The sequence below is a fragment of the Schistocerca cancellata genome, chromosome 11 (genome assembly GCF_023864275.1).
Source record: "Schistocerca cancellata isolate TAMUIC-IGC-003103 chromosome 11, iqSchCanc2.1, whole genome shotgun sequence".
Classification (NCBI taxonomy): Eukaryota; Metazoa; Arthropoda; class Insecta; order Orthoptera; family Acrididae; genus Schistocerca; species Schistocerca cancellata.
The window spans coordinates 142,726,030-142,739,109 of NC_064636.1; the positions used below are offsets into that span (position 1 = coordinate 142,726,030).

The following is a 13,080-nucleotide window of genomic DNA, read 5'->3' on the forward strand; positions in this document are numbered from 1 at the left end:
CGTATTGGTGTGTTTGAATACCGAAGTGTTTCACAGGTTAAATCTTAGGCTAATGTTCCTTTGCTTGTTACTTTGCCTCGTTATACTTCTTGAGATCCTGGTGGTGATACAATCCTTTAATTCTGCCAGATGCTGGATCCGCTATGAGATAACATCCTGTATGTGGTTTTCTAATTACTACAAATGGTCCGTCGTACAATAGCCTCCATTTCCGATTTCTTTTCAGCAACTTCGATGGCTTAAAATGTGTCCGTAAAAGCACATTTTCATTAATATCATATGTAAGAGCCTTAGATACCTTCTTGTCGTAAGACTTCTTGCGTAGATTCGCCTGTACAGCTAAGGATACCAATGCTTGCCTAAGTTTTGCATCTAAATCTAATTCTGGTTCTACAATTTTAGGTATGGGATCTAACCATTCATTTCTTTCCCGGTGACTCGTCATTAATTCCGCAGGTGTAAATTTTAGTCATTGCTTTTACTTCGTCTTCCCATACGTCATTCAAGTTTGTCTCAATATTTTCCTGCAACAAATCGTCTCTCAAGTCAGTGTCGCGATCATAACGTATTACGTTAAGTCGTTCAAGGTCGAGTTTGCCCCCATTATGTCCCGCAGCATCCCCAAGGAGGCGAAAAGGTGCTGCCTTTAGTTTTCCGCTTTCTTGTGATGCGACTGATTTGATTCTTCTGTCACACCACTTGACCATTCTCGCTGGTTTTTTACCCATTGTGTGTGTTGATTTGTATCAAACCCTTGTTGGTACTGCACTTGGTTACCAGGCTGAAAAATCGGTACATTACTTGCCTGCGTAAAATATACCGGTGGATTGTATTGTTTTCTTGGTTTATTGTTATTGTATCTAAAGTCCTGTTGTGGTGGCGTGTACTGTTGTTGTTGCATGAATGGTTGTTGCTGAGGCGTGTATTGCTGTTGTTGCTGATGTTGTGGCTGCCCATAGGGTTGTGGTGGAGGTAGCTGACCTCCGCAATTTTGATTGTTGCAACGTTTACCCTTGTGTTTGTTCCCATTCTGGTAGAAGTTACTACCGTTATTGTTTGGTTGGTATGGGGCATTCCCGTAATACTGTTGTTGCGTGTTGTATATTGGATTGTACCGTTGGTTGCCGTAATGCTTGTTTTTGTGTTTACCATTACGGTAACCATTGTTTCGGCCTCTATTGCGGTTATTGTACTGTTTGTTTCCGTATTGTGTTTCGTGTGAACCATTTCCATTACTACCGTTTCCATTCGAATACGTGCCTGCGTTGTTGTTCTTACGGTTAGCATTCGCACGCGCGTCTTCGTGTATAAGATCGAGCGAATCAAGGACGGATAAAAATGCGTCCTGATCTTCCTCTGACACGTTCACTAATTTTTCGCGTATGGAAATGGGTAGTTTTGACTTAAGAATCATAATAACATCTTTTGTTGTTATGGGAGTGTCCCAATATTGTATCTTTCTCAAGTACTTTCCAAAGTACCGGCGAAGTCCGCCACTGTTCGAATGGAAAGGTTCGGCGTTGTAGACCTCTTTGCGTAGGCGTTGCTGAACACCTGCGCTCCAAAATTTGCTTAAAAAGTTCTTCTCAAACTCGCTAAATGTTTTGCACTTATCAACCATCTCGGTTCCCCATATAGCACTTTCTCCTTGTATGTATCCGGTAATGAATTGTATTCTCTGTTTGTCATTCCAGGCAGCTGGAAAGACTCCTGAAAAGTTCTTTAGGAAAACGACTGGATGAATATTTCGCTTTTCCGGTTGGAATGGTTGAAAAACTCTGTTTCAATACACTCTCCTCTTTCATGAGGGTTGTGAGTGTCAATTGTTCAGTGTTGTTGTTGTGTGAATCGTTAAATTCATTTTTCGGTCGCGGAGTGTACTGTGGTGTGTTGTGTTGTTGTGTTGTCTGGTATTGATGTTCATCTGGCTCAGAAGGTAGTGAGTGTTTCCCGTCACTCTGGTTATCATACTGTAGTGTTTGAATTTGCTGTTTCAGGTCGGATATCTCATCTGTTACTTGCTTCCGCCATTCCGGCAAATCCCGGGTAAACACTCGTCTAATTTGGCCTAGTTCAGTACAAACAGTGTCTCCTGAACTGCCGGGTGCAGATAATATGTCTAAGGTTGCGGATTTAACAACATCTTTCAAGTCACGTGTAACCTTCTCCTCAACAAGCTTCTCTTGTACATCAATCCATTCTTTGTAATGTTCGGAAAGTGCTTTAGTGTGCGAAGCAACACTACTGTTAACTCTTTCCTCAATAGTTCGGTCCGAAATGTCATCCGCCATTGCACTTACTTTTGATTCTACAGTGGCTACCGCTGTCGCTAACTCGTCTACCTGTCGTGCAACTGTTTTATACGCAAGTTTTACCGAATCGGTTTCTTTGCGACACGCTTCGATTTGAGTTGTGAGATTCTGACCAATGTTATCAATTTTGTTATTCAGAGTGCTTATCTGTGTTGTCAAAGTGGTTACTTGCGCCGTGACGTCACCCTTAACCGAATCTATCTGTGCTGCGAGAGAGCCTACTTGCGTAGTGAGGGTACCTACTTTCGCATCAATGGTGGTATTTACGTCATTCCTAACTGAGTGAATGGTGGTATTTACGTCATTCCTAACTGAGTCAATGGTGGTATTTACGTCATTCCTAACTGAGTCAATCTGTGTTGTCATATCCGTTTTCAACTCTGATAAAAACTTGTCTCTGTCTTTCTCACGTTGTTCCCTCTCCTGTCTGTCTAGTATCAATTCCTGTAACATTTTGACAATGTCAATTGATACCGCTATCGGGGAGGTGGGTGTTTCCTGCTGAGTGTCGTCCACGTTAGCTACCTCTTGTCTGTCGTCTGTCCTGGCCGTCGTTCCGCGTGAGCGAAGTCGGTAATGATTGTTAACAGTGCCGTCGCTTTCGTCTGCAGAGTTCGCGCTCGATTGTCCGTCCGCCATAATGAAATTCAACTATTGCCAACTTAAAATGGGTACTGCCAACTGAAATTCTGATTGTCAATTATTCTTGCCGCGCAAGTTAAAGTCGCGGCGCGTTCGTCAAATGTCTAATGTTACGTGGGTAATAACTGACACACGTCTGTAGCAAAAAGACAAGATGGAGTCAACGCCGTTGAAACAATTGATTGCCAACGCTGTTACACAGAAAAGACTGAAATGGCATCCATCTTGAACTTACACGAGAATACTAACTACAGTATAAACAAATAGCCCAAGCAAAAGGTTACAGAAAATGTTCAAATATTTACGTAGAAAAAAAATGGTTTTTTACGTTAAGCTAGAGAAAGGATAGAGTGAGGTCGAATTTGAAGGTCAAATGAGCTACTCTTTAGACAGAGCTATGGCAAACGAAAATTTGGTACTCACTCGGCGTTGTCTTCAAAACTGCAAATCTGCGTCTTATTAAATCCCAAGATATTTGTGTAAATACCGCGTCCTTCGATACTGCGTATATTTGTTGCTCATCCGTAATTTTGTGCAGCATTGGGTTCCAAAGAGCGATACATGAAATAAGACAATCATATATTAGTACCGTGACACTTTAAATATTTTAGTCGAGTCCCTGTTCGGGCGCCAGATCTGGTATGATTTTTTTTTCTAGTAATTTAATTGAAAGCTTTGTTGCTTTGGTAAAAATAAAATTGGTTCTTTTTGTCGTGACAGAATAAATTATTATTAATCACACCAGATTTGTCGGAGAACAGCAGCAACATGTGTAATTGATCCAGCTTTAAGAAATTCTATTACCTTTTAGCGGAAAATTCGTGCAGTACTCTCCGACGTTAGAAAAGTCGTGGTGTTCCGTTCGGAGCAGGAGGCGGCTGTCTTTTCTCATTCGCGATATCGAAAATTACTAAAAAATGAACAGAAATTTTTGTTTTGGAGGAAGATCGCGCGGAGAAAACAGACGGAAGTTACATGAAAGAAACCTAAGGGACCAACTAATTGGATTTGTACGAACATATAAACGGAACTGAAAGAACTTGGAATAAATACTATAACGATGTCGTCACGACAGCCTCCTGTTCCAACAGAACACACGCTGGATCATAAGCTGCATAAATCTTTTAAACAGAAAAGATTATCACAAGTATAATTAATGAAAATAAGGTTGAGAGATTTTCTTTGAAATTAAATAAACTTCAAGGCTTTAAGTATTATATTATGAAACGGAAACTTACATTAACATGGCCACCCACTGTGGCGGTGGAGCGAATTTTCGTGATACACATTCTCGCTTGTTTGTGGCTACATATATATTTAATCACTTAAACTCTTAAATTTACAATAAAATGATTATATCAGTATGGAGCACAATACTTTTGCGTCCGACTCGCAACACATTCACAGAAGAACAGCCAGAGAGCGGCGCGGCTCCCTGCAGAAGTAAAAATTGGCAATTGTTATTTTGAAACATAGGTGCATCGTTTTTTTACTGATCGATAGCAGCGTATAACAGTTTATAGCTATCGTGATATTCTGCGCTTTTCAGGAGCGCGGCAAAGATATCTGGTTACAACATTCATTGGTATATGTTAAAAGTTCGCACATACTGACGCGAATACAGAAAAAAAAAACTTTTACAGTGATAAAGGCTGTAATGTCACAAGCCGCCACTCACTCGCGTTACGGAAGAAACGTTTGCGGTTAACCCACGATTTGTACCGAGCAATGAAATGTATATTCACCGATGATATGTGGAGGAGGTTGCAATTTAATTTCAGTTATCCTCTGCGAGTTATTTTGGGACGAGGTAGACCTTTTGCTTTCACAATTACAGTGTCACGGTCGGAAAAGCTGACAGGGGCTGCGTCGTAATCCTGCATAGTCACTCACACCCCGCTGTGGTGTGGAGTCTGCCAGGCCGCGACGCTGACACTGGCGAGGCGTGCGTGCAGTGAGTGCGTGTGGCGGCGCGCCGCTCACCTACGGCTCCCGTGTCCAGACCTGCAGGCAGATTTTGCAGGGCGCCACAGAAGGGCGTCGCGCCTTCTGAGTCGATGGCTGAAAAATCTTTCCCTTGGAGCTCTCTTGTTTGATGCGGAGGGAGTGCAGACGTTTAGAGAGGTGACCACATTCGCAACGCCTGTCACAATTCGTCCTCCCGGCTCTTTTTCTAAATCCTTTAGTTACTGTGTTCGTGAAGAGTTACTCACCGCAAAAGGCGCAAAATCTCCATTACGAAACTCTGCACTTGGCCGGTGGCCACCCGAGCGAGAAGCAGAACGGGTACTTCTGCGCATGCGCGGGTGTATCGAATCCCTTTGCTGACTCTTTGATGCTGGCACCATTTCTGCCTCCAGACGACTGTCGCGCTGGACCTGTACCATACGTTTTTGACAGTTCCGTCACTATCTTAATACTAACTGGTTCCAGAACAGAGGAGCGTTCTGTTCGGATAGCTAGGCCAACAAATTTAATTACAATCAATGTTCATGTGCACCGCAAGGTACACTGATTGTCACAATGTATCTGTGAAAATATATCATTTTAGATGTTTCACACAGGTAAATGAAGTCTTAACATGAAGATGAACACTATTCAGGGCCAACATTTTAATCAGAGTCATTTGTTTTGGAGACAAATGACATATACAAATTAGATTGAAATCGGCCTGCTGTCTCTCGCAGGCGAATTGTTTGTCGTACTGACAAGCCTCTAATTCGCATCGTGTAGCGTGTGCTTCGCATACACACATTTACCAAAAGACGTGCGACATCCTGATTAAAAAATAGACCGATCGTGCATGTGTAACGTCAGTCCCGCATGGCGCGTAAATATTTAAGCGGAATGTCTCAGAGACAGAACATGCAATTGCACGTCTGCTGGGATAAAGTTGGACGTTTTCAGGTGTAAACCCATCCCTTAAAAGAACTGCCGTTGCTCTGTTGATTTCTGGATCGATAGTAATGACAGCTTGAAAGTCAGCGGATGTTCCTATACCTGTCATTGAGACTTGCTGAAAAAATAATACATTACATGTATTAAATCATCCAGAGCACTAATTTTAACAGAGGTTGTTATCGAAATAATGTTTAGTGTTAGTACATAGTGGACTGCCATTAGACAGATGTAGCATGCTGTGACGTAACTGCGAAACTACTGGGAGGGCGAGAGAAAATATCTTTGTAATACTGGGACATTAAATGGCAGCCGGACACCGGTGTCTGCAATCTTCACCGACTTTGAAATTGTTGAGTACAACTGGAGCAGTAATCGCTAAACAGTATTACACATTTTATGCGCAAAGTGATGGTTCCGATTTAGTTTCGGCCCCCCTGTCGTGTGGCCGGTCTTTTCTCCGCCGCCGTGGTCGGAACGCCTGCTCCAGCCCCCCCCCCCCCCGCTGCTTCTGCGCATGCGCGGCCCCCTGCCGGATTCGCTGCCCGCATTCTGTGTCGCGCCTCCACCTGCGAGTTTCCCCTCGGCGACTGCGCCGGCCGTTAGCGCGGGCTGTCTGAAGCCACCTGTTGCTGTTTGCACTTGAATAAAAGTGTTCCAAGCGTTTTTGCCTAAGAGACAAGACAATGTTTACACAGGCTTTCATTACGTAGAGAGTAATGCAACATGTTACAGGTATGTTGCTCTTTCCGGAAATAACTGTTTCTTTGGCGTCATTTTTATCGATGAAATTCGGATCTCGGAAATTTCTTTTTTATCTCGTGATCTGGCGTGCGGAGACGCGCACTCAAATGAAAACAAGTGCCGTAAACTCATCGCTGTGAAACCGGGCTTGCAACGCATTTGGTCAGTACACACCTGCCTGAAGCGTATTTCACAATGCTCTTCCACTGCTTCCACTGATACCCGCGCTGTTGGTGCTGCAGAGGAAAGGAAAGCTGAAGCCTGTTTCTCGTCGCTCTTGCTAAGCACAATAATATTCCCTACTTATTTTCTATTTATGTTTACGGTCGTATTCAGTGACACTGTAACGCTCTTGTCATAGCTGAATCCACAGATTCGAAAAGTTTGGGTCTATTTGTCACTTGCAAGCCTAAGATGCTGTCTTCACGACCCGTTTCTCAGATTAATGGCCCGAGGTAGTTTTTGAGTAAAGCACTTGGATCAGTTTCTCACGATTCCCTGGCCCTGCCAACAGTCTCAGCCACCTATGTCGCCCACTGTAGAGGTGGCAGGTTAAAGGTTCCACCTAAAACTATAACATGGCGAGGAAATGCACATAATGTGTTCTCTGGGTTCCTTACTTTCTATTCAGAGCTCTTCATAGACGAGTAGTTCAAAGATATTTCTAGCATCGCGACTACAACAGGAAAAGGCCGGAACAGCTGTGGTACTCAAACTGTCCTCCGCCACACACCAGAATGTATCTGTGAAATTATCATTTCAGACTTTCCAAATCCCTAAATTATTTCAGAAAGGTGTTATCTTGTGAATTTTGGAGCAGTTTTGACACAATGCGGGATGCGTTACATTTTATCTTTGTTTGCACTACAGATACGATAGCAGATCTGGTGCAGTTATTGTTTACAAGTCTGAAGATAAATATTTACAATATTCAGGACCAATATTTTAAATTGAGTTATCTGTTTTGCAGATAAATGGTATATATAAATTACATTGAAAACGACCTCCTCTCTCGCAGGCGAATTGTTTGATGTACCGGCTAGCCTGGATTTTGCATCGTGTAGCGTGTGCTTCGCATACTTTGGTACAAAATTTAATTTTTAGACTTTTCTGTCGCACTGGACTGACATTTACGTATTTCGATACCAAAATAAATGTTAGCCATTTCTCAGATAGTTTCTCACTAGTTTAAATAAATGCGAACACGTTTCAAAATATATGACGTCCGTTTCGACAGCGGATGTCTGCCGTGAGTGCTATTGTGTTTGACGATGCGAAGAACGCAGGTGGAGTTCTGGGCTGTTTTCCGTCTGCTGACGCGTGCCGTACCGTTCCAAAGTGCCGTAATAGCAGAGTGCAACAGGTGAATGGCGTTAGGCGCGATCCGAATTTTGGGGACTCGCCGTTTCTTTAGGAGGCTCTAGCGCGGTCACCACTCGCCGTCAGAAAATCACTGCTGATTGCTGCATGTTGTAGAAGAGTTTGTCCAATTTAATTTTGTGTTGGGTTTTCAACTTTGAGAAACACGTAGTCTTTGTGAAATAAATGAAAATCTGAGAAAAGTCGGAAAATTTTGAGGCTTTCGTTGTGAAGCCGACATACTACAGGGCAGGAAGGACGAAATTTGGATTTAGGAGCCCAAAACATATGATTCTGGAATCGCTGAGAAAAGCTCCATCGCAGTTTGTTACCAATTGGTATTTTTGGTCATTGCACGCAGGGTGGCTCTGGATAGTTATTCCTAGGTATTTTACGGTAGGTAACTTACTGTTTCCACCAATTTGTGATCAGCAGTGTAATTGTACAGTAGTGGATTTCTTTTCCTGTGTATGCAGAGTATATTACATTTATTTATGTTGAGGATGAACTGGCAGAGCCTGATATATTCATCAATGCCGTGGAGGTCACTCACCAAGTCAATACTTTCTTCTGGCGCGGCTGCTTCCTCATACAGAATGTTGAGGAGCTTCCGTATGTAACGCCGCCACATGCGGGCCTCAGAAGCTCTTGTTCAGAATGCAGTCTCCCACTTTGGTGACACATGCACGCACGGGGATGCCAAGTCTTAATTGTATCACAGCAGACAGGGGAATGAATGTTCCAAATGTGGTCTGCTTCCAACGCGTGTACAGAGACGCAAAACTGTACTTTGGGAAAGTGCCGTATAATTCCAGTGATGGCTGCATGTCCCATGTGATTGAGTATAATTCCCTGAGAGATGGTAGTTTGTTCTGTAAGAGCAGCAAGTGAGGTGTGTGGGAGAGGAATGATTTTAGGTGGTTCTCCAATTCTCTTTATTTGAAGGTGAGCTGGGAAGACTGCTGCAGATGGTGTGAGCATGATGTGGTGTGAGCACTGCTAAAAATGTGACATTACAGTTAAACATGAAAATTGCTTGTGCGTTGCACGCACAGAAGTGAATTCAGTGTGAAATCTGAAGTGAAGATACATTCTAACTGAACAGCTTATATGGCAGTAATTTGAGTAAGGTGCAGTTTCTGGGGATGTAATGTAGCACCATAGACACTCTTAGCAAATAGTTTGCAGTAATTATGTAATGTAAGAGACTGGTGCAAAGAACTAACATTAACGCACAACAACCGGTATTCTCGCATTTGTCTCTTGGAAGAGATTGGGTGTTTACATTTCGAAATACAGGCGGTTGTGAGAGACGTCGGCTGTATTCTTGTAAGCTGTTTGAATATTGTATGTGGGACGAGAAACGCAAGACAGAGAGGGAGAGAGAAGTGGAGTTTATGAATGATGGAGTATTTGTCAATTGTTCCTGAGCTTTTGCAGAAATTGCTTGTGAAATTTTTTTACAGAGTGAATTCTGAAAAGGAAGGTTTGTCACGTTGGTTTACAGATATCTCCTGTTGTTGCAGTAGTTGTGGTGTTACTGGAGTAATTGTGTGGACTGCAAAAGGTAGAAATGAATAGAGAAAGCGATCTTTTTTTCAGTTTTTTATTTTAATATTATGTAGAATGAAGTAAGTACATGATGTCATTTCCTCTACAGACACGTATTAACGCTGTGTTAGCATCTCGACGAGCTGCTGATGGTTGCACAGCCTGGCCATGTCCAGGGGGGTCTCCCCGTCGTCATCAGCCCTCGCCCCCCTGTCGGCTCCGGCCTGCAGCAACGCAGCCGCCGCTTCTTCGTGGCCATTCTGTGCCGCCCAGTGCAGCGGCGTCCACCCCCACCGATCCCTGGCGCTGGGGTCGGACGCCGCAGAGAGCAGCAGCCGCACCGCAGCCGCGTCGCCCCCCTCTGCAGCGAAGTGCAGGGCGGTGAACCCGAACACTCCGTCCCTCGCCGCCACGTCCACCCCAGCCGCGAGCAACAGCCGCACCTCCTCCACCGCCCCCACCTTAGCCGCCTCTATCAGCCTCCTGCCTCGCTCCTCCTCAGAAGGGCTCCTGCACAAAACATCGACACACTTACTCTCTACTATCGAGACACACACACACACACACCAAATGAAAGAAACTGTCACGGCCGCAAAACTGCCAACAATTCTGAATACACTTCCACAAATCTAGAAATCTCGCTTCCGCGGTACGGGTTAACCAGCGTATTACAGACAGATCCACAGCACTAGCCCATAATCAAAAACTTCAGCCATCTGCCATTAAAAATAGGTGCATTCCATCTCCTAACAAATTCATTTGGCACATTTCCTCATAATTCACTCCACAGATCCGCCTCCTTTCACCTCGGCATGCAGTTGCTACCCAATCCTTCATCTACATTCAAACACACCCCTAAAACTACCTTCTCTGGGTACCAATTCCTTCTGTCACTTAGGAAGAAAACACTAGAAACCATACACATCTGTAAGTACTGAAATAATACTTCCTCACCAGACAGCTAAGTGATTCAGACCAGTAACATGGAAATTTTCTGGCATACCGACAAAAAATATAAAAGTCACTGCTTCGTACACAATAAGTTGGTCGACATATTTGAAATACAACAAGGGCACCAGGTCGACTTTCCCTGACACACACACAAACACACACACACACACACACACACACACACACACACACACACACACACACACTACCCGCTGCATAATAATCGTCACATGTGCTCATATAATCATGCCTGCAACAAGAGATACATCCACTGGAACATTCATTTCCATCTACTTACACACTTTGCAAGCCACCATATGGTCTGTGGCAGAGGGTATCCTGCACAACTACTATACTCAGTAATGTTAACTTTGTGTAACTTTTTGCAATTTTTGAAAATTCTGCACAGAAACTAAGTTACACACCGCGTCAGGCAGTATAGTTAAAAAGGTCTTCGGAACTGAAAACTTATACCAACTATGTTGCTCTTGAATAAAATTTCTGTTTCAGTAGTAGTAGGAACACTTAAACCGTAACTTTAGACCAGTCTCAAAAAAGTACTATATTTCCTGTATCTAATGCTATGCATAAATTAGATCATGCCAGAAAGAAATCAGGTGTCTGTAAGAAATAGAAACAGACGGTGTTGATTCATTATCGCATGTTCACTTACAAATATCAAAATACTTGTACAGATCTGGCATTGCTGAACTTGAACCAATGTCACGAGAACCTCTCCCCACAGCTGATGCAAGTTAAAGGGCTAATCCCAAGCGAGAGGGCCAGTAAGAAGCTTCAAAGACAATTGAAATACTAACTAGAAACTACAGAGGTAATAAAACTGGTGCATTTAGTACAAAATAATCAATGTAGGTGGAGCAGCAACCGTATCAAACAAAAGTAATAACTGGTACATATAAAAAGTTCTCGACTGACTGCAGTCATCTGCTTTTTCCGTTCCGCTCCCAAACAGAGCGAGGAAGAAACGACTGCCTGTGTGCCTCTGTACGAGCGACAATGCCTCTCACCCTATGTTCGCGTCCATTGTGTCAAGTGTACATTTGCCAGAACTAGAACTGTTCTGCCGTCAGCCTCAAAAAACAGTTCTCTAAATTTTCTCAACAGAGTTCCTCGAAAAGAACGTCGCCTCCCCCTCCAGTGATTCCGATTTGAGTTCCTGAAGCTTCTGCACAATACCTCTGCGCCACTCGAAACTACCGGCAGCAAATCTAGCAGCCCAGCTGTCAGTCCTTTAGCTGTCTTCCTTTAATTCTACCTGTTGCCAATACCAAACACTCGAGCAGTACTCGAGAATAGGTCGCACCAGCGGCCTACGTGTAGCCTCATCTACAGGTCAACCACACTTTCCTAAAATTCTCCCAACAAACTAAAGTCGACCTCCCGCCTTCCCTACCACATTCCTCTCACGATTGTTCCATTTCATTTCATATCGCTTTGCGAACTTTCGCTCAGACATTTAAGCGACGCCTCTGTGTCTAGCGGAACACCTCTACTGCTGTACTTCAACATTACGTGTCTGTTTTTCCTACTCACCTGCATCAACTTACGATTCTCTACATTTACAGATGGCTGCCATTCGTCACACCAACTAGAAATTTTGTCCAACTCGCCTTGTGACCTACGCTCACTCAACGACGACATCTTACTGCACACTAGGGGACAGTCAGCAAACAGCTGCAGATACCTGTCCACCAGACCATTTATGTATACAGACAGTAACAGCGGCCCCACCACCTTTTTCTGGAGAACTCCTGCCTCTCGCGAACGCTCGCCACTGAGGACAACATACTGGGTTCTGTCACGTAAGAGCTGAGGTCCACTCACATACATGGGAACCTATTCCACATGTTTCTATATCCTGTTCTGTGGACATGTACGAATATGTTATTCAGAGGTGATCGATTAGCGCACCACATCACAGGAAAATCTGCACAATGCAAAGAATTGCGATCTTTGGGGTAAAAATTGCTCAGTCACCTCTATTGCAATCACGGATTGTATTAAACAGTCGGAAGAGAAAGAACTGGGTGCTAATGTTGCCTATCACAATAAAAGGATTGTAGTTTACACAAAAGACAGCCTTGCCGCTATTGGACGCATCAGAAAGGCACCCGAAAATAAACCACACGGTTTGCCAGAATCGCCCAGAAAGTGCACTAAGAAATTTGGGGAATAAATCCATCATTGCAAGCAGCTTCTCAAAATAGGTAATTTCAACCATAGGGACTTTTGTATGGCTAAAAATAGTGCTGACATTACACAAATTAGTTGTTGCCGTAAAAACAAAAAAAATTATTTTCCTTGGAAGAAAGCTGTTTAGCGTAAGACACTGCATGAAATGCTATTTAGCTGGAACAGACCTCTAAGTAAAGGAAAGGTCCCTCTAGAGAAAAGTGATGACTGACTGGCGATGCAGATACTTGATACAAGTCAGGAAATTAACAGAACTCTTTTCTATCGACGAAACTTGGGTGGTGAACCAACGACATTCCTCTTAGAAGACGATGACAGGGTCGTGACAGTGGCACCAGAATGGACAATATGATAGTGCAAGCAACAGCGGTGAATGTTGAATCCAATACTTGGTTTATTTATTGGTCTA

General features: G+C 43.5%; 1 protein-coding gene across 1 annotated transcript in view; it reads right to left on the bottom strand.

The window, feature by feature from the left end:
• Positions 1 to 9,622: 9,622 nt before the first annotated feature.
• Positions 9,623 to 13,080, bottom strand: part of LOC126108361 (kelch-like protein 26) — a 48,294-nt gene continuing 44,836 nt past the window's right edge. Inside the window, exon 5 of the mRNA XM_049913574.1 lies at positions 9,623 to 9,867. Coding sequence (XP_049769531.1) covers positions 9,623 to 9,867 — 245 coding nt within the window. The remainder of the gene's footprint in view (positions 9,868 to 13,080) is intronic.